Source organism: Petaurus breviceps, unplaced genomic scaffold (assembly GCF_028583685.1).
Source record: "Petaurus breviceps papuanus isolate PSGF00001 unplaced genomic scaffold, PetGlider_PUasm1.0 90330, whole genome shotgun sequence".
NCBI lineage: Eukaryota > Metazoa > Chordata > Mammalia > Diprotodontia > Petauridae > Petaurus > Petaurus breviceps.
This window is the reverse complement of record NW_027187219.1, coordinates 730475-752767: the sequence shown is the minus strand read 5'-3', so window position 1 is coordinate 752767 and position 22293 is coordinate 730475. Positions and strand designations below refer to the sequence as shown.

The 22293-nt window shown below is 40.9% G+C and overlaps 2 protein-coding genes across 2 annotated transcripts; both read left to right on the top strand.

The window, feature by feature from the left end:
* The first annotated feature begins 944 nt into the window (after positions 1-944).
* LOC138177046 (olfactory receptor 5B21-like) lies at positions 945-2295 on the top strand. The gene has a single exon (XM_069108026.1). It carries the CDS (start codon positions 945-947, stop codon positions 1881-1883), a length of 939 nt encoding a protein of 312 aa, XP_068964127.1. The 3' UTR covers positions 1884-2295.
* Positions 2296-13634: 11339 nt separating this feature from the next.
* Positions 13635-20271, top strand: LOC138177045 (olfactory receptor 5B21-like). Its single transcript, XM_069108025.1, has 3 exons — positions 13635-13960; positions 15052-15189; positions 19065-20271. The coding sequence occupies exons 2-3, from the start codon at positions 15180-15182 to the stop codon at positions 20030-20032; spliced, it is 978 nt and encodes a 325-aa protein (XP_068964126.1). The 5' UTR covers positions 13635-13960; positions 15052-15179; the 3' UTR covers positions 20033-20271.
* The last annotated feature ends 2022 nt before the right edge of the window (positions 20272-22293 follow it).

Below are 22293 nucleotides of genomic sequence, written 5' to 3'. Positions count from 1 at the left end.
CTCCATTTTTATATATCCTATAATCAGCAAATAAGTGTCACTTCAGACGAACTGAGACCTCTGAAAGACCTTAGCTTAAAAAGCCATGGTCTATGGTCTATGGTCTATGGTCTATGGGGCGGCCAGGTAACACAGCGAGTAAGAGCACCGGCTCCAGTGTTGGGATGACCTGGAGATTGAATCCCGGGCTCAGACACTCAGCACCCATCCAGAAACACCTGGCCGTGTAACCTTGAGCAAGTTACTTAACCCCAAATTGATTAAAAAGAAAAAAAAAAGTCATGGTCTCCCGTGCACAGCTCTACCTCACTTAAATCCAATTCACTGGTAAGTTAAGCCATCACCTGCCTGATGCTATTGGTCCTCTTTGAGAAAGGAGGAAGCACAAGAACAATGTTATCCTCACAAGAATCATGGGAGCTAGGTGCCATCATTGTGTTGATTTTGTGCAAAGTGAGACAGACGTGGCCAGGATTACACAGATAGGAAGTGGAGCTTTAGTCGTAAATTATTAAAGCTCTTAGGAATCTAATTGTGCCCAGTATTTTCACCAATTCTCTTAAATGACAGTTGTGGATTGACCAATGATTCTACTCTCCTTTATAGTTTCAGGAATGAGCAGAATATAGACATAGGGAAAGCCGTATCAACCGCTTATTACATGAAGATACCTATGTCTCTCTTCCTACTATGTATTTTATCCACTTTGTCTAAATTTATTCATATGTTTACATATAGTTACCCCCAATAGTATGCAAGCTAAGGCCAAGGAGGGCAGGGGCTGTTTACTTTTTCTTCCAGTGTCCCCAGCACATAACCTAGTGTCTGGCACGTAGTAGGTGGTCAGTAACTGCTTGTTGAATGAGGTAATGACCACATCCTGATTTCACTGGCACCCTTTCTTTCTCTCCATAGGTAGGAGAAACAAGAAGGAGCCAAATGCCATGGGAAACATCACTGAAGTGACAGAGTTCATTCTCTTGGGTCTGACAGATGACCCCATGCTTCATCTCCCACTCTTCCTGGTATTTTTGTTCATCTATCTTCTCACCCTTGTAGGGAACTTGGGAATGATGGTGCTGATCCATTCTGACTCCCGCCTCCACACTCCAATGTACTTTTTCCTCAGTAATCTTTCCCTTGTAGATCTGGGCTACTCCTCAGCTGTAGCTCCCAAGGTGGCAGCTGCCCTCTACTCAGGGAACAAGGTCATCTCCTACTCAGAATGTGCTGCCCAGTTCTTCTTCTTTGCCGGTTTTGCCACAGTGGAATGCTACCTCCTGGCTGCCATGGCCTATGATCGCCATGCAGCTGTGTGTAAGCCCCTCCATTACACCGCCACTATGACAGTGAGTGTATGCATTTGTCTGGTCATTGGCTCCTACGTCTGCGGTTTTGTGAATGCTTCCATCCATGCAGGAGATACTTTCAGCCTCTCCTTCTGTAGCTCTAATGTGGTCCATCACTTTTTCTGTGATATCCCCCCACTCCTGGCTCTCTCCTGCTCTGACACTCATGTCAGTGAGTTGGTGGTCTTTTTTGTTGTTGGTTTTAATGTCTTCTTTACTCTCTTGGTCATCTTGATCTCCTACCTGTTCATTTTCATTGCCATCCTAAGGATGAGGTCAGCTGAGGGTCGCCAGAAAGCCTTCTCCACTTGTGCCTCCCACCTAACTGCTGTCTCCATATTCTATGGGACAATCATCTTCATGTACTTGCAACCTGGCTCCAGCCACTCCATGGACACTGATAAAATAGCATCTGTCTTTTACACAGTGGTCATCCCCATGTTGAACCCCTTGATCTACAGCCTGAGGAACAAGGAAGTCAAAAATGCCCTCATCAAAATGATCAAGCAAATGAGGTTTTCAAGGAGTGTTTAGACTTTCCAGCAAATAGAGCAATTTCATCTCTGGCATTCCTAGTTGGCTTTGACTGAATGGGCCTCAGTTTCTTCATCTCTAAATTGGAGTGGGACTGGACTAGACGACCTCTGAGTTCCCTTATAGCTCTATGTAATGGCAAGCAAAGAAGTGCTTAGCACCTTGTTTCAGCTACTTAAGTAGCTGAAGTCAATGGGACTTGGATGGGACTATGATCTCACATTGGTTAAGGAACATCATTAAAGTGAGCCTTACGTAGCTTGCATGCTACTTCTACACTACTTCTACATTCTACACGTGTTCTAGTTCCTGATTATATAACAACAGAAAATAAAATGTCCAGTTAAGATCACAAATTAAGGTACGAATCGATTTCCATGTTTTTCAAGCTTATTTATTCTTCTCTAGCCATGCTCAATCTAAAGGAATGAGACACTTCAGGAATTGAACCTTATATATGACAAATTCAAACACTAACTTTAACTCATGTTTATGTCATGGAATAAAGATCAAAACAGCAAAATCTTCCCCACCAAATGAGGGTTCCCCTGAGAACTTTTCAAATGTGAGAAACTATGAACTTTCTACTCCTCATAAAACTCTCTAGGTCTTTGCGTACCAAAGAACACACAGTATAAACATAACAGTAACAAACTTTAAATGAAGTTAACTCTTCCATGAATGAAAATGTGTTCCACAAGTTAGCTCCCTCTAAGAAAATTACATTGAAATTCTTTTCCCCAAACTGAAGATATTTCAATAATTAATAAAATAACAGCTAGTCAATTCTTCAGTCAGTTGTATCAATACCCAATTATTCTTACATCATTTTGAAACATTTAAGGTCCTTATTCCACATAGACATACACACTCTATTACAGTAACTTAAATGTATCCCTGCCTTCGTCTATAGGAGACTAATTCCACATTGTATTTGTACTTTTGTTCCACTACCTTTTTCTCCCCTTTATCTCATTATTTCCGTAACATTTAGGAAGTATGTTCTATGCCAGGGATTTGACTTTTCACATTACTATACAAGAATACCAATTTCCCAATTATTTTATTGAAAACAGCAAGATTTCAAATATTTCCCTTATGATCACATCTCAAACTTAAACTTGTCTTTGTACAAAAACCAATTCCTAGAGATCATTTCTATATACTTGCAAATTGTCAGCCAACCAAGTTCCTTGTTAGGAAATCCATATATGAAAGTTGACCAATGTGAAACTTCAAACAAACCCATTACCAATCAGGGGACTTCGGTTTTGTTGACTTGAAGAGCCAAGTTTGGAGCTGGTTTCTAACCTGTGCTATCTCTGTAATACTTCCAGGCTTTCTGTCCCAGGGACCTGTGGGGCCTTCACTCTAGTTTTTGCTCCTTCCCACTCCTTCCTTTTTGTCAGGTGGGGGAAGGTATCTTCATCTTCTTAATCTGATCTGGGATAAGAGGGATTAATAGAAAAACCCTGTGACTGTTTGCTATCGTCTAGACTAAGGAAGAGGGAGTAGGGGGAGTGTTAAAGTCTTCTCCCCTTATCCTGAAACATACAGAATTTTCCACCAATCCTGGACCACAAAATTCCTTGTCTCCCCCCATCCTGGATCATAAAATTTCTCCTGTGTCCTCTAGAATTACCTCACCATTCTGAAACCTCTGTATAAGCATAACTCCCCAAATATCAGGGTTTCATCCAGAAACTCAGAAGATTCCCATAATTCACATAGGTTTGGACATAATTTGTCATAAATATCAAATTACTACAACAAATTAGCTTACAAATAGAAATTTATTAGGCCTTCTAAAAATCATACAAAAGATTTTGCAAACCATTTCTTCATCAAGGTATTTCCCTTTCTTAAAAAAACCTATAATTTGTCCTGATATTATTAATTCCTAAATATCACAGAATACCTAAATTCTCTGGTCATAAACCCTCTTGCACATAATTGACAAAAGTTGCAAAAGGAGATTTTGCAAGGTCTTTTCTTTTCATAATTACTACGTTTCCTTTCACAAACAAACTTTGGTAAAAACTTGATTTAAACAATAACTCCAAATTGCTTAGTTAATCTGACAAATTTCATAAGTGGTAACAAAAGAATTTTAACTGAAACTTCCTTGGAAGTATGTTTTCTTAGATTATAGTCATATCTAAGAAAACCCACATAAAATTACCAAATGTGGAGCAATTATATTTAACTTAAACAGTTCACATTTAGATAGCATTTGTTCTGTGCCAAGCACTTTTTACAATCATGTAATCCCCACTCTTTCCCTGGGAAGTGGACTCTGCTGAAGAGGTTACCCACTAAGAGGGTTAGGGTTGCTCTGGAGACCCCAAAATAAAAGCATGCCGGGTCCTGCCAAATGAATTTGACTTGAGACTTTTCAGCCAAAGAAAAGTAAAATTTATTAAAAGTTCGCTTGCATTATAGAATAGAGTAAGTCTGTGCTAGGTCATTCTATGTCGCTCTCACTATTTTTTGGCATTCTATGGTGCTCTCACACCACATAGTGTGAGATGGTGTCTTGCATAGAGAAGGTTGTGGGAGTAATCTAGGGGTGGTCTAGAGGAGGAATTTGGGGAGTGTATTCAATCAAGAATCCAAGGGAGGTTCCCAGAGCCTCTACCTCAAGGAGAGTTCGAGGGGCTCCCAGAGTCCATACTTCATCCCCACCACCATCATCCCCCTACAGAACAACAAAATAAAACTTTCTTGGGGCCATGTAGTTAATAAATTTCTTAATGCCAAATAACAATATGTAAATATTTTAATTATACATACATACACACATAAATATATATACATATGTATATGTATATATATATATATTCAAGTCCAATACTCCTGGCATTTTAAAGGTAAACATTATCCACAAATTTATATATACCCTTAAAAAAAGGTACATGGCTGTATATTCCCAGCTCTGAATAAGCTTTCTTCTACTTCCTTAAAAAGCTGAAGTCCTGCCCACTTTGAGATTTCAGATAAAGAGTTGCTTTAGACATTTCAACTCCTTACTCCTGTTTTCTGGGAAAGTTTTGTAAAAAGTTTGAAATCATGTTAGCTTAAAATGTGCTAGGCCGATATCCTAACTGCTGCTTTTGATCCAGGCAAAAGAGATCTAAGGAATTTGAATCAGTGCTAAGAAGATGTGGCCAGCTTCCCCTGCAAACAGACACCCTTGGAGCTTGATAATTAATTGAAGAGTAATAATCACAAATCAAGTAACCAATATCTTCAGCATAGTCAATACCCATATTAGATTCAATAAAATCCTCTCACAGATCCATCTCAAAAGGAAGATAGACATAACTTCTTCTACCTTCCTATAACGTTTTCTATTTCAAACCCATTTCCTGGCATCTTTGAACCTTTGTTTCTCCATTCTGCCAATTTGCTCAGCAGTATTTTCCCAGGCATCAGAACAGTAATAGGTAGTCCCCTGTTCCTGCCTTGGTCTGTGCACAGAGGTTGCCCGACTGCTGTGGGTATCTACTTGCTTTCTTTCTCCCTTTCTTTCCCACATTCACAGCAGCCTCTTTCATTAATATGGTCTTGGGATTCTGAACAGTCCTTCAATGAGAATGTGGAAGCACAAGACCATTAAAATCAAGGGAACACATCTTTCTTGTCCAGCACTTTCTGTGAGAGATGTTTCAAATCCCGGATGAGCCCCATTATTGTGAGAAATAATTGTCTTACCAAAAAACTCCACATGGCCTCAGAGAATTAAAGAAAGATTTTAATTTTATATCATTTTGGGCAGAGGACCTGCCTGGCCAATACCCCTTTGTGGAAAAGGGTAACCTGGCAGGTGCAGGCACACACTTTAGGACAATTACAAACTCTTTTATGAGTTATCCTGATTCACATTTCCCTCCTCTGTATCCTATTGGCCAGGCACTTCAGGGTTCACAGCCTATCTGAAAACACCTAAACCCCATCCCCTATGTGGGTCTCTACCTCTTCTTCCATCTCTCATTTCCACATTTCAATTCTCTTCCCCCTTTCATCCTCATTCTCTTTATGCTTTATTTAGCAAAGAAATAAGAAGCCATAAATACTTCTAGTCTCATCCAGGATGTCTGCATCAGATTTTTATGAACTCCATAGCATGGGAAATGCATTTTCTTAATTGCTAAGAGAATCGACAAAAGTGTGTGTTGAAGATTCAACCCAGGATATCCATAAGAAGAGTCCCGGTATCTAAGACAGCGTCTGGGTTAAGGGGTCTCACCCTTAGTGAGTTGCACCTGGCTTGGCAGCTTTTGATACACAGGAAAAAGGCCTTCTCAGAACAAAAGAGAGTGTCTGCTCTCAACTTCTGGGCTACATACACCCTCCCCTTCTACTACAATAAATTTATCTCTTACGTTAGTATAAGAATAATTCCTTAGTTTTCTTTTTTTCCATTTTGCAAATGCTTTATTAACTTCTGTTTTACATCATTCATTTCTGCCAGATTTTGAGTTACAAATTTTCTCCCTGTTTCCCCTACCCCTCGCCCCAAAATAGCAGTCCCACAGGATATCCCCTCCTCCAATCGGCTCTCTCCCATATTTTCTCCCATATCCCCTTTGACTTTTCCAGTAGGGCATGGTGGATCTCTATGCCCCAGTGCCTGTATATCTTATTTCCCACTTACATGTAAAATAATATTAATAATAGTATATATATATATATATATATATTTAAACACTTGATTTTAAAACTTTGAATTCCAGATTCATTCCCTTCCTCCCTAGTCACCCACCCTTAGTGGTAAGATAATCAATTCAGTACATGTGTAGCTAATGCAAAACATTAACATAGTAGATATATTGTAAAAGACTGACTGTATTTCCCTCCCTCCTATCCCACCTCCCACTTGTTCTATTCTCTACTTTGATCCCGTCCCTTTTCAAAAGTGGGTGCTTCCAACTCCCCTGCCCCCAGCCTGCCCTCCCTTCCATCAACCCCCTCTTATCCCCTTCCCCCCTACTCTCTTGTAGGGTGAGATCCCTCCCCGAGCCAAATTCAATGAGGATAAGGTTGACCCATTCCCTTTTGCCTGCCTATCCTTCACTCCATTGTAACCATTTTCCCTTGCCTCTTCTATATGAGCTAGTTTACCCCATTCTGTCTCTCCCCATCTCCTCTCATTACATTCCTCTCTCATCTCTTAATTTCACCTTTTAAGTATCATCCCTTCCTATTAAATTGGTCCTGTGCCCTCTATCTATGTAAACCTGTATACATATATACACACACTCACATATGTATTCATACGCCTGTATATCCTCTGATATAGACACATATATATTTCTATTCTCTTCAACTATTTTCATACTGAGAAAAGTTTCATCAATTACAATTATTGTTTTTTCCATGTAGGAATGTAAATAGTTCAACTTTGATAAGTTCCTTATGATTTCTTTTCCCTGTTTACCTTCTCATGCTTCTCTTGCTTCTTGTATCTGAATGTCAAATTTTCTGTTCACTCTGTTTTTTTCAGCAAGAATACTTGAAAGTCCTCTATTCCACTGAATGACCATATTTTCCCCTGAAACATGATACTCAGTTTTACTGGGTAGGTTATTCTTGGTTTTAATCCCAGCTCCTTTGTCCTCCGGAATATCATATTCCAAGCCCTTCATTCCCTCAGTGTAGAAGCTGCCAGATCCTGGGTTATCCTGATTGTGTTTCCACAATATTCAAATTGTTTCTTCCTGGCTGCTTGTAATATTCTCTCCTTAATCTGGGAATTCTGGAACCTGGCTATAATATTCCTAAGAGTTTTCATTTTGGAATCTTTTCCAGGAGGTGATCTGTGGATTCTTTCAACCTCTATTTTGCCCTCTGGCACTAAAACATCAGGGCAGTTTTCTTTGAGAACTTCCTGGAGGATGATTTCTAGGTTCTTACTTTGGTCATGGCTTTCATGTAGTCCAATAATTTTAAAATTATCTCTCCTGGATCTATTTTCCAGGTCAGTGGTTTTTCCAATGAGATATTTCACATTGCCTTCTATTCTTTCATTTGTTTGCATCTGTTTAAAAGCACCTTGATTTCTCATAAAGTCATTAGCTTCCATTTACTGCAATCTAATTCTGAAGCAATGATTCTCTTCAGTGAGCTTTTGAAATTCTTTTTCCATCTGGCAAATTCGGCTTTTTAAGGCATTCTTCTCCTCATTGCCTTTTTGAGCCTCTTTTGCCATTTGAGTTAGTCTATTTTTTAAGGTGTGATTTTCCTCAGTCAGGCTGTTCAATTACATTCATAATTTTCCTGCCTTGTTCTCATTTATCTTCCCAATTTTTCCTCTACTTCACTTATCTGCTTCTTAAGGTCTTCTATGGCCTGTAACCAGCTCGTATTTTTCTTTGAAGCTTTTTGTGCAGGAGTTTTTACTTCATTGTCTTCCTCCTGTTCCATGCTTTGATCCCTTTTGTCCCCAAAATAGGAGTCTAATATTGGATTCTTCTGTTTGTTTTGCTTCCTTTGCCTGGTCATATTTACCACTCAATTACTTGATTTTAGGGCTTTTTGCCACAGTAGTACTCTGCCACTAGACAGGGGAGCTTTGTACCAAACACTGGGGTTTTCTCAGCTGCCGGAGGTATTAGTTGTGTGCCCTCTCTGAAGCCTCCACACACTCTGGTAACCTGGTCACACACCCCAGGACCTCCACCCTAGACTGCAATCCAGTCCAAGCAGGTTAAAGCAAGAGCGATTAACCCTCAGACTCTTGCTTGGTCCCCTTCACTCTGCAGGACATGATCTGTAGTTACCACATGGGGGCGGCTGCTCAGCAGTGGCTTCTTGCCCCAGTGACAAAAGCCGATGCACTCCCAACTACTGCATCCCAAAGTCTACACTGCACTGACCTCTCACTTTGTCCTTTGCATCTATGTGTTGATAATTCTGGACTGCCACAGCTGCTGTCATCTGGAGTCCCTCCAGACAGCGGCTGGTCAGGCCTGCCCTGGGGCTAAAACCTCTGTGTGGGGCTGGGCTGGGCTCCCAGAGCACTGGGCTGGCCAATTCCTGCTGGCCTGCCATGCTGTCCTTAGTGGGAGCTTAGCTTCTCTGTGTCATTTTGTGGGTTCTGTAGCTCCAAAGTTTGTTCAGAGTCCCCTTTTACATGGATTGGAGGTGGTGAGAGCCAGAGCTGTGGGGAGGTCCTGTTTCTACTCCACCACCTTGACTCCACCCCCTTAAATCTATTCCTTAGTTTTCACAAATAATGTTTATATGATGTCTTTGGAAACAAAAATCAATCATCCCATCAAGACTTCTATTTATTTCCAGATCCCAGATGCATTCTGATGTTATCTGCTAACTCTAATTAGCAGCTGCTAAGAAGCAGGGGGCAGCTTGCAAAAGTACCTGCCTATTAAGATAGTAATGAGCTGTTGATTCAATTCCCAAGTCCTGCTACTGTACTGCTTTGCTTTAGTACTTGAAAAACTGTGAATATATGTGTTGGGAGAGTTAATGCTGAATTTTGCATCTCATTTATCACGTGACTGATGGAGCTTTCAGTTTCAATTTATCTCTAACCCCAAATATTAGGTGATTTCAATTATAGAGAAATAAGAGATTGATTCTTCTTTTTAAGTGAACACAATCATGAAAAAACTACTTATGGGCCCAATGACATATAGAAAGAATAGAAAACTATCTTGGATTTGAGTCTTGTCCCTTTCACTTACATGCTGTATGTCCTTAAGCAAGACCCTTAACCACTCTGAGACTCAATATTCTTATCTGAGTCTTAGTTTTCCCAATACAACAAACAAGGATGATGCCTGCCCGTCTTGCCAACCTCACAGGATCAGGGTAAAGGTTAAATAAAACAAACTCATGTGAAACATTTTATGTTTTTTCTTCTTGTTGAGAAGACTGAGACTCCAAGTTGGCACTTTCAGTAGTGGGGTTTTTAAAAGCTCTTCTGTGTGTAGTGTAGTGAAAGCCCATCCAGAAAAAAAGGAGATCCCCATGGGACTGAGCATCAGGTTCAGCAAGGGAGCTTTTGTTATCCCCTATTTGACCATCCTAGAACTTTTAAGGAGTTCTTTCATGGGGACTACAACTTTAAACATGGGGCCTTGCATATTTTGAAGCCTCTGCTGTTCAGCACAGGCATCATCACCCTCTAAGGTCCATCACCTGGAGTGCACAGAAAGCACTTTATTACAAGTGTAAGGTTTAGCCTGAGTATCTTCTATATTAAGGAAGAAGTGGAATGGCCAGTCAGCCAACAAGCATTTATCAAACACATGCTACACATAAGTACTGGGAATACAAAGAAAGATAAAAAACTATGTCCATGTACTCAATGGAGCTTACATTCAAAGTGGGGAGACAACAGCCAAAAAGGTATGCACATATAATTCATATGGGGAAGAAAGAGAATATAAGAAATTGGGTGGGGAATAGTATGGAGCAAAATACAGTTAGCATAAATAATTGTGAAAAAATTTTTAAACCTGAGAAATTTCTACTTTCTCAAACATATAGAGAACTGAGTCAAGTTTATAAAAATCAGAGCCATTCCCCAATTGATCAATGATGAAAAGATATGAATAGCTTTCAGATGAAGTAATCAAAGCTGTCTATAGCCAAATGGTCGGACTGATCCAGGTTGAACCTTGGCTGAGGGTAATTAGTGATATAATACAAGGGTTAGGGATTCAAGAGAGGAAGACAATGTAGAATTGAATTGTCTCACCAAGGAGTCAAGATGGTGAGAAAAGGAGAGATTGGCCAGGGCAGGGGAGATGACCTGGGAGAGAATTGAAGGGTTAAGGAATTGGAGGTCGTGGTGTAAATGAAGAGTAAGATTACATAAAAGAAGACTAAGGGAGAGATAAAAAGCTAACAAATTATTGTCAGATAAGGGGATTTATGAATTCTTTAACATGGAGGTGGTACATTTTTGGGTCATGGCAAGATCAAAGGTATGATCATCTTTGTGTGAGGTAGGGTGATGGAATAGCTCATGGGAGGTGATTAGGTTGAGAAATTGAGTGGTTAGGATATTTGAAAAAGAATCAATATGAATGTTGAAGTTTTCTAGTATGAGGTAAGAGTTGAGGAGGAGAGAAAAATTTTAAGTCAGGTATCAAACTCTTTAAGGGAAGAGGGGGAATGACTTGGGAATCTATAGATAATAGTTTCAGGATTTTGATTGGGTGGCTGTGGCAGCATACTAAGGATGGCTGCCAACACAGGTTCTTAGATCTGCTTTTCTAAAGGAAAGCAACTCAAAATAGGTTAACAATCTTGCTTTAATCAAACATATGTCATTTACTTAGTTCTGGGGGAAAAGGTCAGCACCCCGAACTTCAGAGAATACAAACAAAATACAAGCAAGTTATAAGCAGAAGTTACAATTAGACAGAGAAACAGATCAGCACAGAGGCTTCCAACCAGCTGACCATCACATCCATACCTAGTCAGTTACGAGAGAGGGAACCACCAACATCTGGGTTTTCAAAGCTGGGGGACACAACGGCTGTACAGAGTCTCATCTGGTCAAATCACACAACTCTTCTCAAAGTGAGCCCCCAGGCTCCCTCTCTCCCCCAAATCTCACATCAGGGTATATATAGCCTTATCCTGGATAAGATAATGTCACAACCCTCTTGACCCACTGCCCAATCACAAAGTAAAACCAAGTCTCCTGCCACAGGCTCCAGGTGACCACATTTAGCCTATTAGGGGGCAGAGTATATTTTCAAACCAAGGAAGGTTCTCAGAGTCACTTAAGCCTAACAAAGGGCCTAGGGGCAGGGAAGATCTTAAATTCCCATTCCCATTACAAATTCCCATAATAGTGGCAGAGATGAATGTCATCAACCTTAAAGGAAGTGAGGTTACAGAGTGTTGGAGAAAGGAGGAGAACCTGAAGGGCAATGAGGAGCAAGGAGCATTCTAAGTCCCCTTTCTCATCTAGTGAGCTAAGGAGATTGAGAAAAAGTGCAGCCAGTACTGGGAAGTGTAGCCAAGGAAGCTGTGTCATAAGAGGGAAGCCAGGCTTCAGTAAAATCTACTAGAAGGAAAGAATGGGAAAGGACAAGATTGAGGAAAAAATGAAGTTCATTGCCTATGGAATAAGCATTCTAGAAGGCAATTAAAAGGCCAGGTGTAGTGAACATGTAAGTTTTCCGTGGAAGTGTTGAGGAGGATGGCAGTGGGGTTTGGATGATGATCTATAGGAGTTCAGTGGTCACTGAGACTTGAAGGTTATTACCGTGTTTCCCTGATAATAAGACCTATCCCGAAAATAAGCCCTCCCCTTACTGTGTAAGATTCCTCTAAAATAAGCCCTCCCCCAAAAATAAGCCCTATTGAGATTGCTACTGTAGTGAAGGTGATCCCCTGCGCTACATGCTACATTACGGTACCCTCTGTATGCACCGTCCCACCTCCCCCCCCCCGGGTGAAACGCACGCCACGCTCCGAGCTGCACTACAAGCAGGTTACCTGGACAAGACATATTCATTTAAAGAGAGCTATATTGCTGGACATGACAGATTGGGTCCACTTCTTCTGAAGGAAATGGAGGCACAAGACATCCAGGACGGAATTTAGGGTATGGACACTTATGACGATGTTGTTGAAGAAGATGACATGATCATTATTGAATAAAGGTACATTTTTTTGTTCACATTTACCTGTTTATTAAAATTGCTGTCAATGTTCATTAAAATAAGCCCTCCCCTGAAAATAAGCCCTCTGGTGGTTTTCTGTCCAAAAAATTTCATAAGACAGTGTCTTATTATCGGGGAAACACGGTATTGGTGTGAGTGATCCTTATTGAGTAGAGAAAACCACTCTTCTGTCCTCTAAAAACAGGGATGACGGGAGATGGGATATCTGAAGTCAAAAGGTTGGCTGCCCTTCTTTGTACTGAAGGGTTCTGGGATTGATAATGAAATTATGAAATAGGATTAGGGAGGTCCAATTCTTTGGGTACGAGCTAGGAAAGCTTGTGGGAAGTGGGGCTGCAGGTACTGAGTCAAAGTGGTAAAGGAATGGGGGGGATGGAATAGGGAGGAGGATCAGGATGGGGAGAAGTGGAAAATATTACTCATAGAACCATGGATTATGGTTGGGAGCATTTGACAACAAGGACTTGATGGGGATGAAAGAATCCTTGATGATAGGAGTTTGAGGTCTCATTTTTGATTTTTTTGGGGGGGAGGGAAGAGACGAGCTCTGATCTATGCCACCTTGGAGTTAGTTCATTATCATATTCAAATCTCCAAGTTATTGGTAAAACTTTAAAGTTAATTCGTCTATATCATATCAAAATTATCCACATCTTTTGGGGTTCTGCTGGTCTGGAACTTGCATGGAATTTGCATATCATAGGGCTAGAGACCTGAAGGAGCAGCACCTAGATGTTTTCTGCTGATTCAGCACACATTACCAGTATGTGAACTTTGGTTAATGTATGATATGCTTTGTAAATTATACTCCTTTAATTTTGGGAACAGCTTTTCTGTGACTTCCAGGTTCTCCTTTGCCAATCTTATTTCCTCTCTACTGGCTACTCAAAGACTTACTATATTGCCTGTGGCAGGGGAGGGAACTTTCAGGGGGACCAGAATAAGACACACTTTTTATCCAGGTCTCCACATGCTAGTTGAGGGGTTGGGCTGGAAGCGGGAGGTAGAAAGTGGCTTGTGCAATTGCAGATAGAAAGGTTGCTGTGGGGCTGATGGGAGCAGCCTAGCCCCCAGCAGCCTTTGCTCAAGCACACACTGCATGCAGCAGGAGATGGAAGGCTCAGGGTCCTAGTTCATTGGGTGGGGCGTGGACAGTGTCTGAGGTCTTCTCACCTGAGATATCTGGTGACGAGTGGCCAACAGGGTATGGTAGATTCCCTTCTTCCTGTTTCTAAGCCCTGTGCTCTATCCCCTGAACCACCTATTTGCCCTAGGGTTGTTATTACAATCAAGACATGAAGAAATAGAGTGTGGAAGGAGGAATTCTGATGCATTGCACAGGGGATTATATTAGTGGCAGAGGCTAGAATCAGGGTCTAGAAACTCTGCCTGGCTTTGTGAGTTTGGGTAAGTCATCTGTCTGGGTCTCACTTTCCCCATCTGTACAATTAGAGGTTTGGACTAAGCTATCTGTTTTGTTAATATTCTGTGACTATATCACATTTAAAGAGCTTTGTAGCTATAAAATGTTGTATAATTTTAACCTTATGTATGTAGGGCATCTTTTTTTGTAATTTCATTAGTTGGGAACAGTGTCAATTCTATCAAACAATTGAAAACCTGTTGATAAAAGAATTCCTCCTTGATATATGCTGATTTGTGATTTTAAAGTGGGGAGAACTGGACAAACTATGTACCTTTGGACTCTTCTTTCTGGGCCTCAGTTTATCTTTTGTAAATTGAGAAGCCTAGACTACATCAGTATCAAAGGTCCCTTTCAGCTCAGATCACAGAAGATAAAATGTCAGAGCTAGAAGAGACCTTAAAATATAGTGTGTGATCTGGGAGGGACCTTAGGAAATAGAATGTTGGAGCGGAAAGGGAGCTTAGAACATAAAACACAGTATGTCAAAGAACCCTTCTAAGGTCCCATGTTCCAACATCCTTCAAAGTTCTGTGACTTTATATTTTAAGACACATTTGGGTCTACTATGCCATGACTATGATCAGAGAATTCTCCCTGGTTCATCTATGCTTTTCAATCTCCCTCTGTGCAGCAATTAGGGTTCTGTCATGCCGCCTCCTTCCATTCTGAGATGTAACAGTTTAATTACTTGTGTTAATTGTAAACAAAACTCTGAAGCTGGAGACTCAACCATAGGAGACCTCTGCCCCAGAGGACTTGAGCACACATACATATGCAAGTTTCTTTCTGATCTCAGCACCTGTGATCAGTGGGATGTGTCTCTCTCACGTTGGAATCCCACGGCAGACCCATCTCCCCTTCTACCATGAGCCCTACCCCCCACAGCAACTGAGTTTAGTTCAAAGCAACTTCCTAGCACAACCTGTGCAAATACTTTGCTCTCTGAAACCTCCTGGAGATCAGAGACATACTGCCTCATCTGCACCAAAAATCCAAATTCAGGATCTAAGAACATACCTTTTGTAATGATTGTATTCATGTTTTTAAGACTATTTTCTTTTCTTGACCTCAGAAGCATCCTGGAAAATTGAGACATTTGCCATCGGAGAGTCATGACTAACTTTTTGCTGGGCATAAATCCTTTCAATTTAAGACCAGCTGTAAACTAACCATCACATCACAGAAAGCTCTCAAATCCTCATGGAGCCAGGTATGTATGCCCTAATAACTATTAGTGGGCAGTAGTCACAACCTAGGTAGGAGGTGTACAAAATATTCTGGGAGACAGAGGTTCACAGTTGGGAGCAAAAGATTCCCAAACCATGCTAAAGAGAGTACAGAAAGAGCATTTCTAAGGCAAAGCCAATTGGTGCCCACAAAATTCTGGGATCTGGGGCAATCCCCACTGTCCCTCTCCTGCCACTAGGTAGATGAGAGGCAACCAGGAACAGGGGAGAGAAGGAGATGACTTTCCCAGCTAGCACTGGGAGACCTCAGGGCTTGTTTCTGTGATGGGGGGCACTGGGCCAGGGGAATTTTTGTCTTTGCATTCAGTGCCTTGCACTTATGTAGTCACTCAAATACTTATTGAATTGATCCAAATCCCATAATTTTACAGATGATAATTCTGAGACCAAGAGAGGAGAAGTGACTTGTCTGTGGTCACACATTCAGTTTATGACAGAGACAGAATTAGAATCCAGCTCTCTTGACTACAAAGCTAGGGCATTGTATCACAGATGCTACTTGGACTTTCATTCATCTGTAATGGGTTCTTTCTTATCCTGTATCTGTGAATTACATATATATGTATATATATTATGATATATTATATTATTAGGAAGAATGAATGTGGCTTGGAACAACCTCTATAAAATCTACAATGAATTCCCCAATGCCAGTTCACTAAGTGGAGGTTTTCAGGCTAGAAGTGTTGAGATCAGAGTTGGGAGAGCTGGTTCAGATGTGAATGAATTCGCTTAGACCTTCTCTTTAGCCAATGGGAGCTTTATTGATGCAAAAGCATATGGGTCTGAGATTTAACAAGGAACTAAACAAAAGCACTGATGTAGGAAAAGGACCAGACTTAATGAGGCAGAAAGCTACACAACCTATAGGATGTTGTTGTAATTTTTAGGGTCTTTAATGGGGTTGGAGATTTAGGGAAGGATGAGGATGATTTATGACTATTATGGGAGTGGGAATCTAAGATCTTCCCTGCTCGTAGGCCCTTTGATAGGCTTAAGTGACTCATAGAAAGTTCCTTGATTTGAAAATATATTCTTCCCCCTAATAAGTTGAATGTGGTCCCATGGAGCCTGTGGCAGGAGGCTTGTTTTTCAGGAAAGCCCACACCTGGTTACTTTGTGATTGGGCAGTGGGTCAAGAGGGCTGTGACATTCTCTGACCCAGGAGAGGCTATATATACCCTGATGGGAGATTTTGTTTTGGGGTTCACTTTGAGAAGAGTTGTGTGATTTGACCAGATGAGATTCTGGGCAGCCGTTGAGCACCTCAGCTTTGAAAACCCAGATGTTGGTGGTGCCCTCTCTGGTAACTGACTAGGTATGGATGTAATGGTCAGAGAGCTGGAAACTTGTCTCCTGATGTTTGTCTGTCTGTATTTTTTGTCTGCTTGTCAACTCTGAAGTTTGGGATGCTGACCTTTCCCCCCTGAACTTGGTAAATGACATATGTTTGAATAAAGCAAGATTGTTAATCCATTTTGAGTTGCTCTCTTTTTGAAAGGCAGGTCTAAGAACCTGTGTTGGCAGCCACCCTGGGTATGCTAGGGTGCTTGCTGCTATAATGACACAAAGATGATGAAGACAGAGGAAATTTTATGACCCAGGATGGGTGGAGATAAGGAATTTTATGGTCCCAATATAAGGGGGAAGTTTTGTGGTATTCCAAGATAAGGAAAGAGATTTCAGGGCGCCTTCAGGTTAGAGAATAAACTAGGGGCTTCACGAGGTACTATAAAAGCAACTCTTAATCTTAACCCTTAGGGCACCTTTGTATCCACATCAGAAGGGCACTGTGACTGCTTTTGAGGGTTTCTAGTCTTCTCCTTTTTCTACTGCAGTTTTAGAACCAGCAAAGCTTTAAAATATCTCCTGTTCTCCTTCTCATCCCACTGTCATTCCTTCTCTAATGTCCAAAGGAATGGATTTTCAGGGGCCCCTTTTCTTGGGGGCAGAACCAACCTTAGCCTGGTGGTCCCTCCACTTAATTTTATCCTTTGAGTAATAGCAATCATTATGCCTCAGACAGCTGTGTGGAGCTGAGCTCCCTCTTCATGCCTTCTGAGGCTTCTTCTTCCTTAACTGAGGAGGAAGAGCATTGTAGTTATCAGGAGAAGCAGTCCCATTCTGGGCCACTGAGACTTCTGCACTGATAAAAGGAGAGGGAATACACCCTGGTAGTCTTCAGCACTGCTGGTTGAGGTTAGGACTGAGGAAGAAATTTCCTCTGGGAGGCTTTTGTCTGGTCTCTATTTAGTTTTCCACCTTGGCCCCACCCTGCTTTCTGCTCTACCTAGGGATCAGCATAGCTATAGTCAAAAAAAAAAGGCATAAATCTAAGGGAAAAATCACATGGAAAATAAAACTGTCTAAAATACCTTGGTTTTAATTAGGAGTTAGATCTTTACTAATTGGTTTACCCTCCTCCTGAGGTTGGGGGGTAGGGAGAGCTTAAAGCACTGACTTTTCTAAACAATTTCCAAAAAACTATTCTATGTTTCATAGAATAATAACCAGGTAGAAGGCATGGACTAGAGTCACAGAGGCCTGCTCGAGAATAAAAGTTTGCATTTATATAGTACTTGAAGGTTGTCAAAAAGCTGTATAAATCTTCTCTTGTTTTATCATCAGTTTTCATTTATGATTTTTTGAAATATAGCTCTGAAAAACCAGACTTTGATAAAACACACTGGGATTCAAACTGAGCTACTTGACTATGCCTTCAAACCTTAATCAGTCTGGCTCTCACTGACTGGCCAGTAATCCGCCCCAGCCCAAGTCTCCCTTGGTCTTTGTTTGGGATTTGTTGGCTCAGAGTGAGTGTGAATAGTATTGCTTCTGTTCTGGCCAGAAACCCTGAGGGTCTTCCCCTTCCAGAGTGATTCTTTTGAGAAGGCAAACAAACTATACCATTTTTCTTCTCCATTCTTACCTGTCCTTTAAGCACTGAATGGATGTTGCCTCAGACAAACTGAAACCTCAGAAAGATCATAGCTTATGAAGGCCAAGGTCTCCCACTGCATCAGGGCAATCACCAGTCTTCCTGACCTGTGTCTTGTCCCCAACTGTGACCACTGGTGGAGAGAGTGAGGCGGATGACTTTCCACAGCTCTGCCTCACTTAAATCCAGTTCACTTGCAAGTTAAGTTCCTTGGTCCTCTTTGAGAAAGACATTGTATCCTCTTAAGAATCATGGGAGGTAGGTGCTATTATTATCCCCATTTTATAGATGTGGCAAGTGAGACAGACAGAGGTTAAGTGACTTGCCCAGGATTACACAGCCAGGAAGTGTCTAAGCCAGATTTGAACTCAAATCTTCCTGAATTCAGACCTGGTACTTGTGCCGTACTTGTTGGGGAAAGATCTAACCCCTACTTAAAAGAAACATATTTTAGACAGAATTTTATATTCTATGTGATTTTTTGCTTGGATTTATGCCTTTTTTATGTCTAATGTCTGTCCTCCCCCATCATTTAAACGATAATTGTGGATTGATGAGTTTTTCTTTTCTTCCTTATAATTTCAGAAATGAGCAGAATGTAGACAGGAGAAGCCATATCAGTCACTTATTACATGAGGATACCTGGTATTTACATCTCTCTTCCTATTGTATATTTTACCTACTTTGTCTAGATTTTCTATTTATTTATGGGCATATACATAGTTGCCACCAACAGAATGAAAGCTAAGCCCAAGGAGGGCAGGGGCTTCTTACTTTTTCTTCCTGTGTCCCCAGCATATAGCCTAGGGTCTGGCACATAGTAGGTGGTCAGTAACTGCTTGTTGAATGAGGTAATGACCACATCCTGATTTCACTGGCACCCTTTCTTTCTCTCCATAGGTAGGAGAAACAAGAAGGAGCCAAATGCCATGGGAAACATCACTGAAGTGACAGAGTTCATTCTCTTGGGTCTGACAGATGACCCCATGCTTCATCTCCCACTCTTCCTGGTATTTTTGTTCATCTATCTTCTCACCCTTGTAGGGAACTTGGGAATGATGGTGCTGATCCATTCTGACTCCCGCCTCCACACTCCAATGTACTTTTTCCTCAGTAATCTTTCCCTTGTAGATCTGGGCTACTCCTCAGCTGTAGCTCCCAAGGTGGCAGCTGCCCTCTACTCAGGGAACAAGGTCATCTCCTACTCAGAATGTGCTGCCCAGTTCTTCTTCTTTGCCGGTTTTGCCACAGTGGAATGCTACCTCCTGGCTGCCATGGCCTATGACCGCCATGCGGCTGTGTGTAAGCCCCTCCATTACACCACCACCATGACAGTGAGTGTATGCATTTGTCTGGTCATTGGCTCCTACGTCTGCGGTTTTGTGAATGCTTCCATCCATGCAGGAGATACTTTCAGCCTCTCCTTCTGTAGCTCTAATGTGGTCCGTCACTTTTTCTGTGATATCCCCCCACTCCTGGCTCTCTCCTGCTCTGATACTCATGTCAGTGAGTTGGTGGTCTTTTTTGTTGTTGGTTTTAATGTCTTCTTTACTCTCTTGGTCATCTTGATCTCCTACCTGTTCATTTTCATTGCCATCCTAAGGATGAGGTCAGCTGAGGGTCGCCAGAAAGCCTTCTCCACTTGTGCCTCCCACCTAACTGCTGTCTCCATATTCTATGGGACAATCATCTTCATGTACTTGCAACCTGGCTCCAGCCACTCCATGGACACTGATAAAATAGCATCTGTCTTTTACACAGTGGTCATCCCCATGTTGAACCCCTTGATCTACAGCCTGAGGAACAAGGAAGTCAAAAATGCCCTCATCAAAATGATCAAGCAAATGAGGTTTTCAAGGAGTGTTTAGACTTTCCAGCAAATAGAGCAATTTCATCTCTGGCATTCCTAGTTGGCTTTGACTGAATGGGCCTCAGTTTCTTCATCTCTAAATTGGAGTGGGACTGGACTAGACAGCCTCTGAGTTCCCTTATAGCTCTATGTAATGGCAAGCAAAGAAGTGCTTAGCACCTTGTTTCAGCTACTTAAGTAGCTGAAGTCAATGGGACTTGGATGGGACTATGATCTCACATTGGTTAAGGAACATCATTAAAGTGAGCCTTAAGTAGCTTGCATGCTACTTCTACACTACTTCTACATTCTACACGTGTTCTAGTTCCTGATTATATAACAACAGAAAATAAAATGTCCAGTTAAGATCACAAATTAAGGTACGAACCAATTTCCATGTTTTTCAAGCTTATTTATTCTTCTCTAGCCATGCTCAATCTAAAGGAATGAGACACTTCAGGAATTGAACCTTATATATGACAAATTCAAACACTAACTTTAACTCATGCTTATGTCATGGAATAAAGATCAAAACAGCAAAATCTTCCCCACCAAATGAGGGTTCCCCTGAGAACTTTTCAAATATCAGAAACTATGAACTTTCTACTCCTCATAAAACTCTCTAGGTCTTTGCGTACCAAAGAACACACAGTATAAACATAACAGTAACAAACTTTAAATGAAGTTAACTTTTCCATGAATGAAAATGTGTTCCACAAGTTAGCTCCCTCTAAGAAAATTACATTGAAATTCTTTTCCCCAAACTGAAGATATTTCAATAATTAATAAAATAACAGCTAGTCAATTCTTCAGTCAGTTGTATCAATACCCAATTATTCTTACATCATTTTGAAACATTTAAGGTCCTTATTCCACATAGACATACACACTTTATTACAGTAACTTAAATGTATCCCTGCCTTCGTCTATAGGAGACTAATTCCACATTGTATTTGTACTTTTGTTCCACTACCTTTTTCTCCCCTTTATCTCATTATTTCCGTAACATTTAGGAAGTATGTTCTATGCCAGGGATTTGACTTTTCACATTACTATACAAGAATACCAATTTCCCAATTATTTTATTGAAAACAGCAAGATTTAAAATACTTGCCTTATGATTACATCTCAAACTTAAACTTGTCTTTGTACAAAAACCAATTCCTAGAGATCATTTCTATACACTTGTAAATTGTCAGCCAACCAAGTTTCTTGTTAGGAAATCCATATATGAAAGTTGACCAATGTGAAACTTCAAACAAACCCATTACCAATCAGGGGACTTCGGTTTTGTTGACTTGAAGAGCCAAGTTTGGAGCTGGTTTCTAACTGTGCTACCTCTGTAATACTTCCAGGCTTTCTGTCCCAGGGACCCAAGGTCATTACCTGTGGGGCCTTCACTCTAGTTTTTGCTCCTTCCCACTCCTTCCTTTTTGTCAGGTGGGGGAAGCTATCTCCATCTTCTTAATCTGATCTGGGATAAGAGGCATTAATAGAAAAACCCTGTGACTGTTTGCTATCATCTAGACTAAGGAAGAGGGAGTAGGGGGAGGGTTAAAGTCTCCTCCCCTTATCCTGAAACACACAGAACTTTCCCCCAATCCTGGACCACAAAATTCCTTGTCTCCCCCCATCCTGGATCATAAAATTTCTCCTGTGTCCTCTAGAATTACCTCACCATTCTGAAACCTCTGTATAAGCATAACTCCCCAAATATCAGGGTTTCATCCAGAAACTCAGAAGATTCCCATAATTCACATAGGTTTGGACATAATTTGTCATAAATATCAAATTACTAAAACAAATTAGCTTACAAATAGAAATTTATTAGGCCATCTAAAAATCATACAAAAGATTTTGCAAACCATTTCTTCATCAAGGTATTTCCCTTTCTTAAAAAAATACCTATAATTTGTCCTGATATTATTCATTCTTAAATACAACAAAATACCCAAATTCTCTGGTCATAAATCCTCTTGCACATAATTGACAAAAGTTGCAAGAGGAGATTTTTTTTTTTTGCCTTTTTTTTGAAGGGCAATCGGGGGTAAGTGACTTGCCCAAGGTCACACGGCTCATTTTTGTGTTGTGTCTGAGTCCAGATTTGAACTCAGGTCCTCCTGACTCCAGGGCTGGTGCTCTATTCACTGTGCCACCTAGCTGTCCCAGAAGAGGAGATTTTGCAAGGTCTTTTCTTTGCATAATTATCAAGTTTCCTTTCACAAACATACTTTAGTCAATACTTGATTTAAACAATGACTCCAAATTGCTTAGTTAACA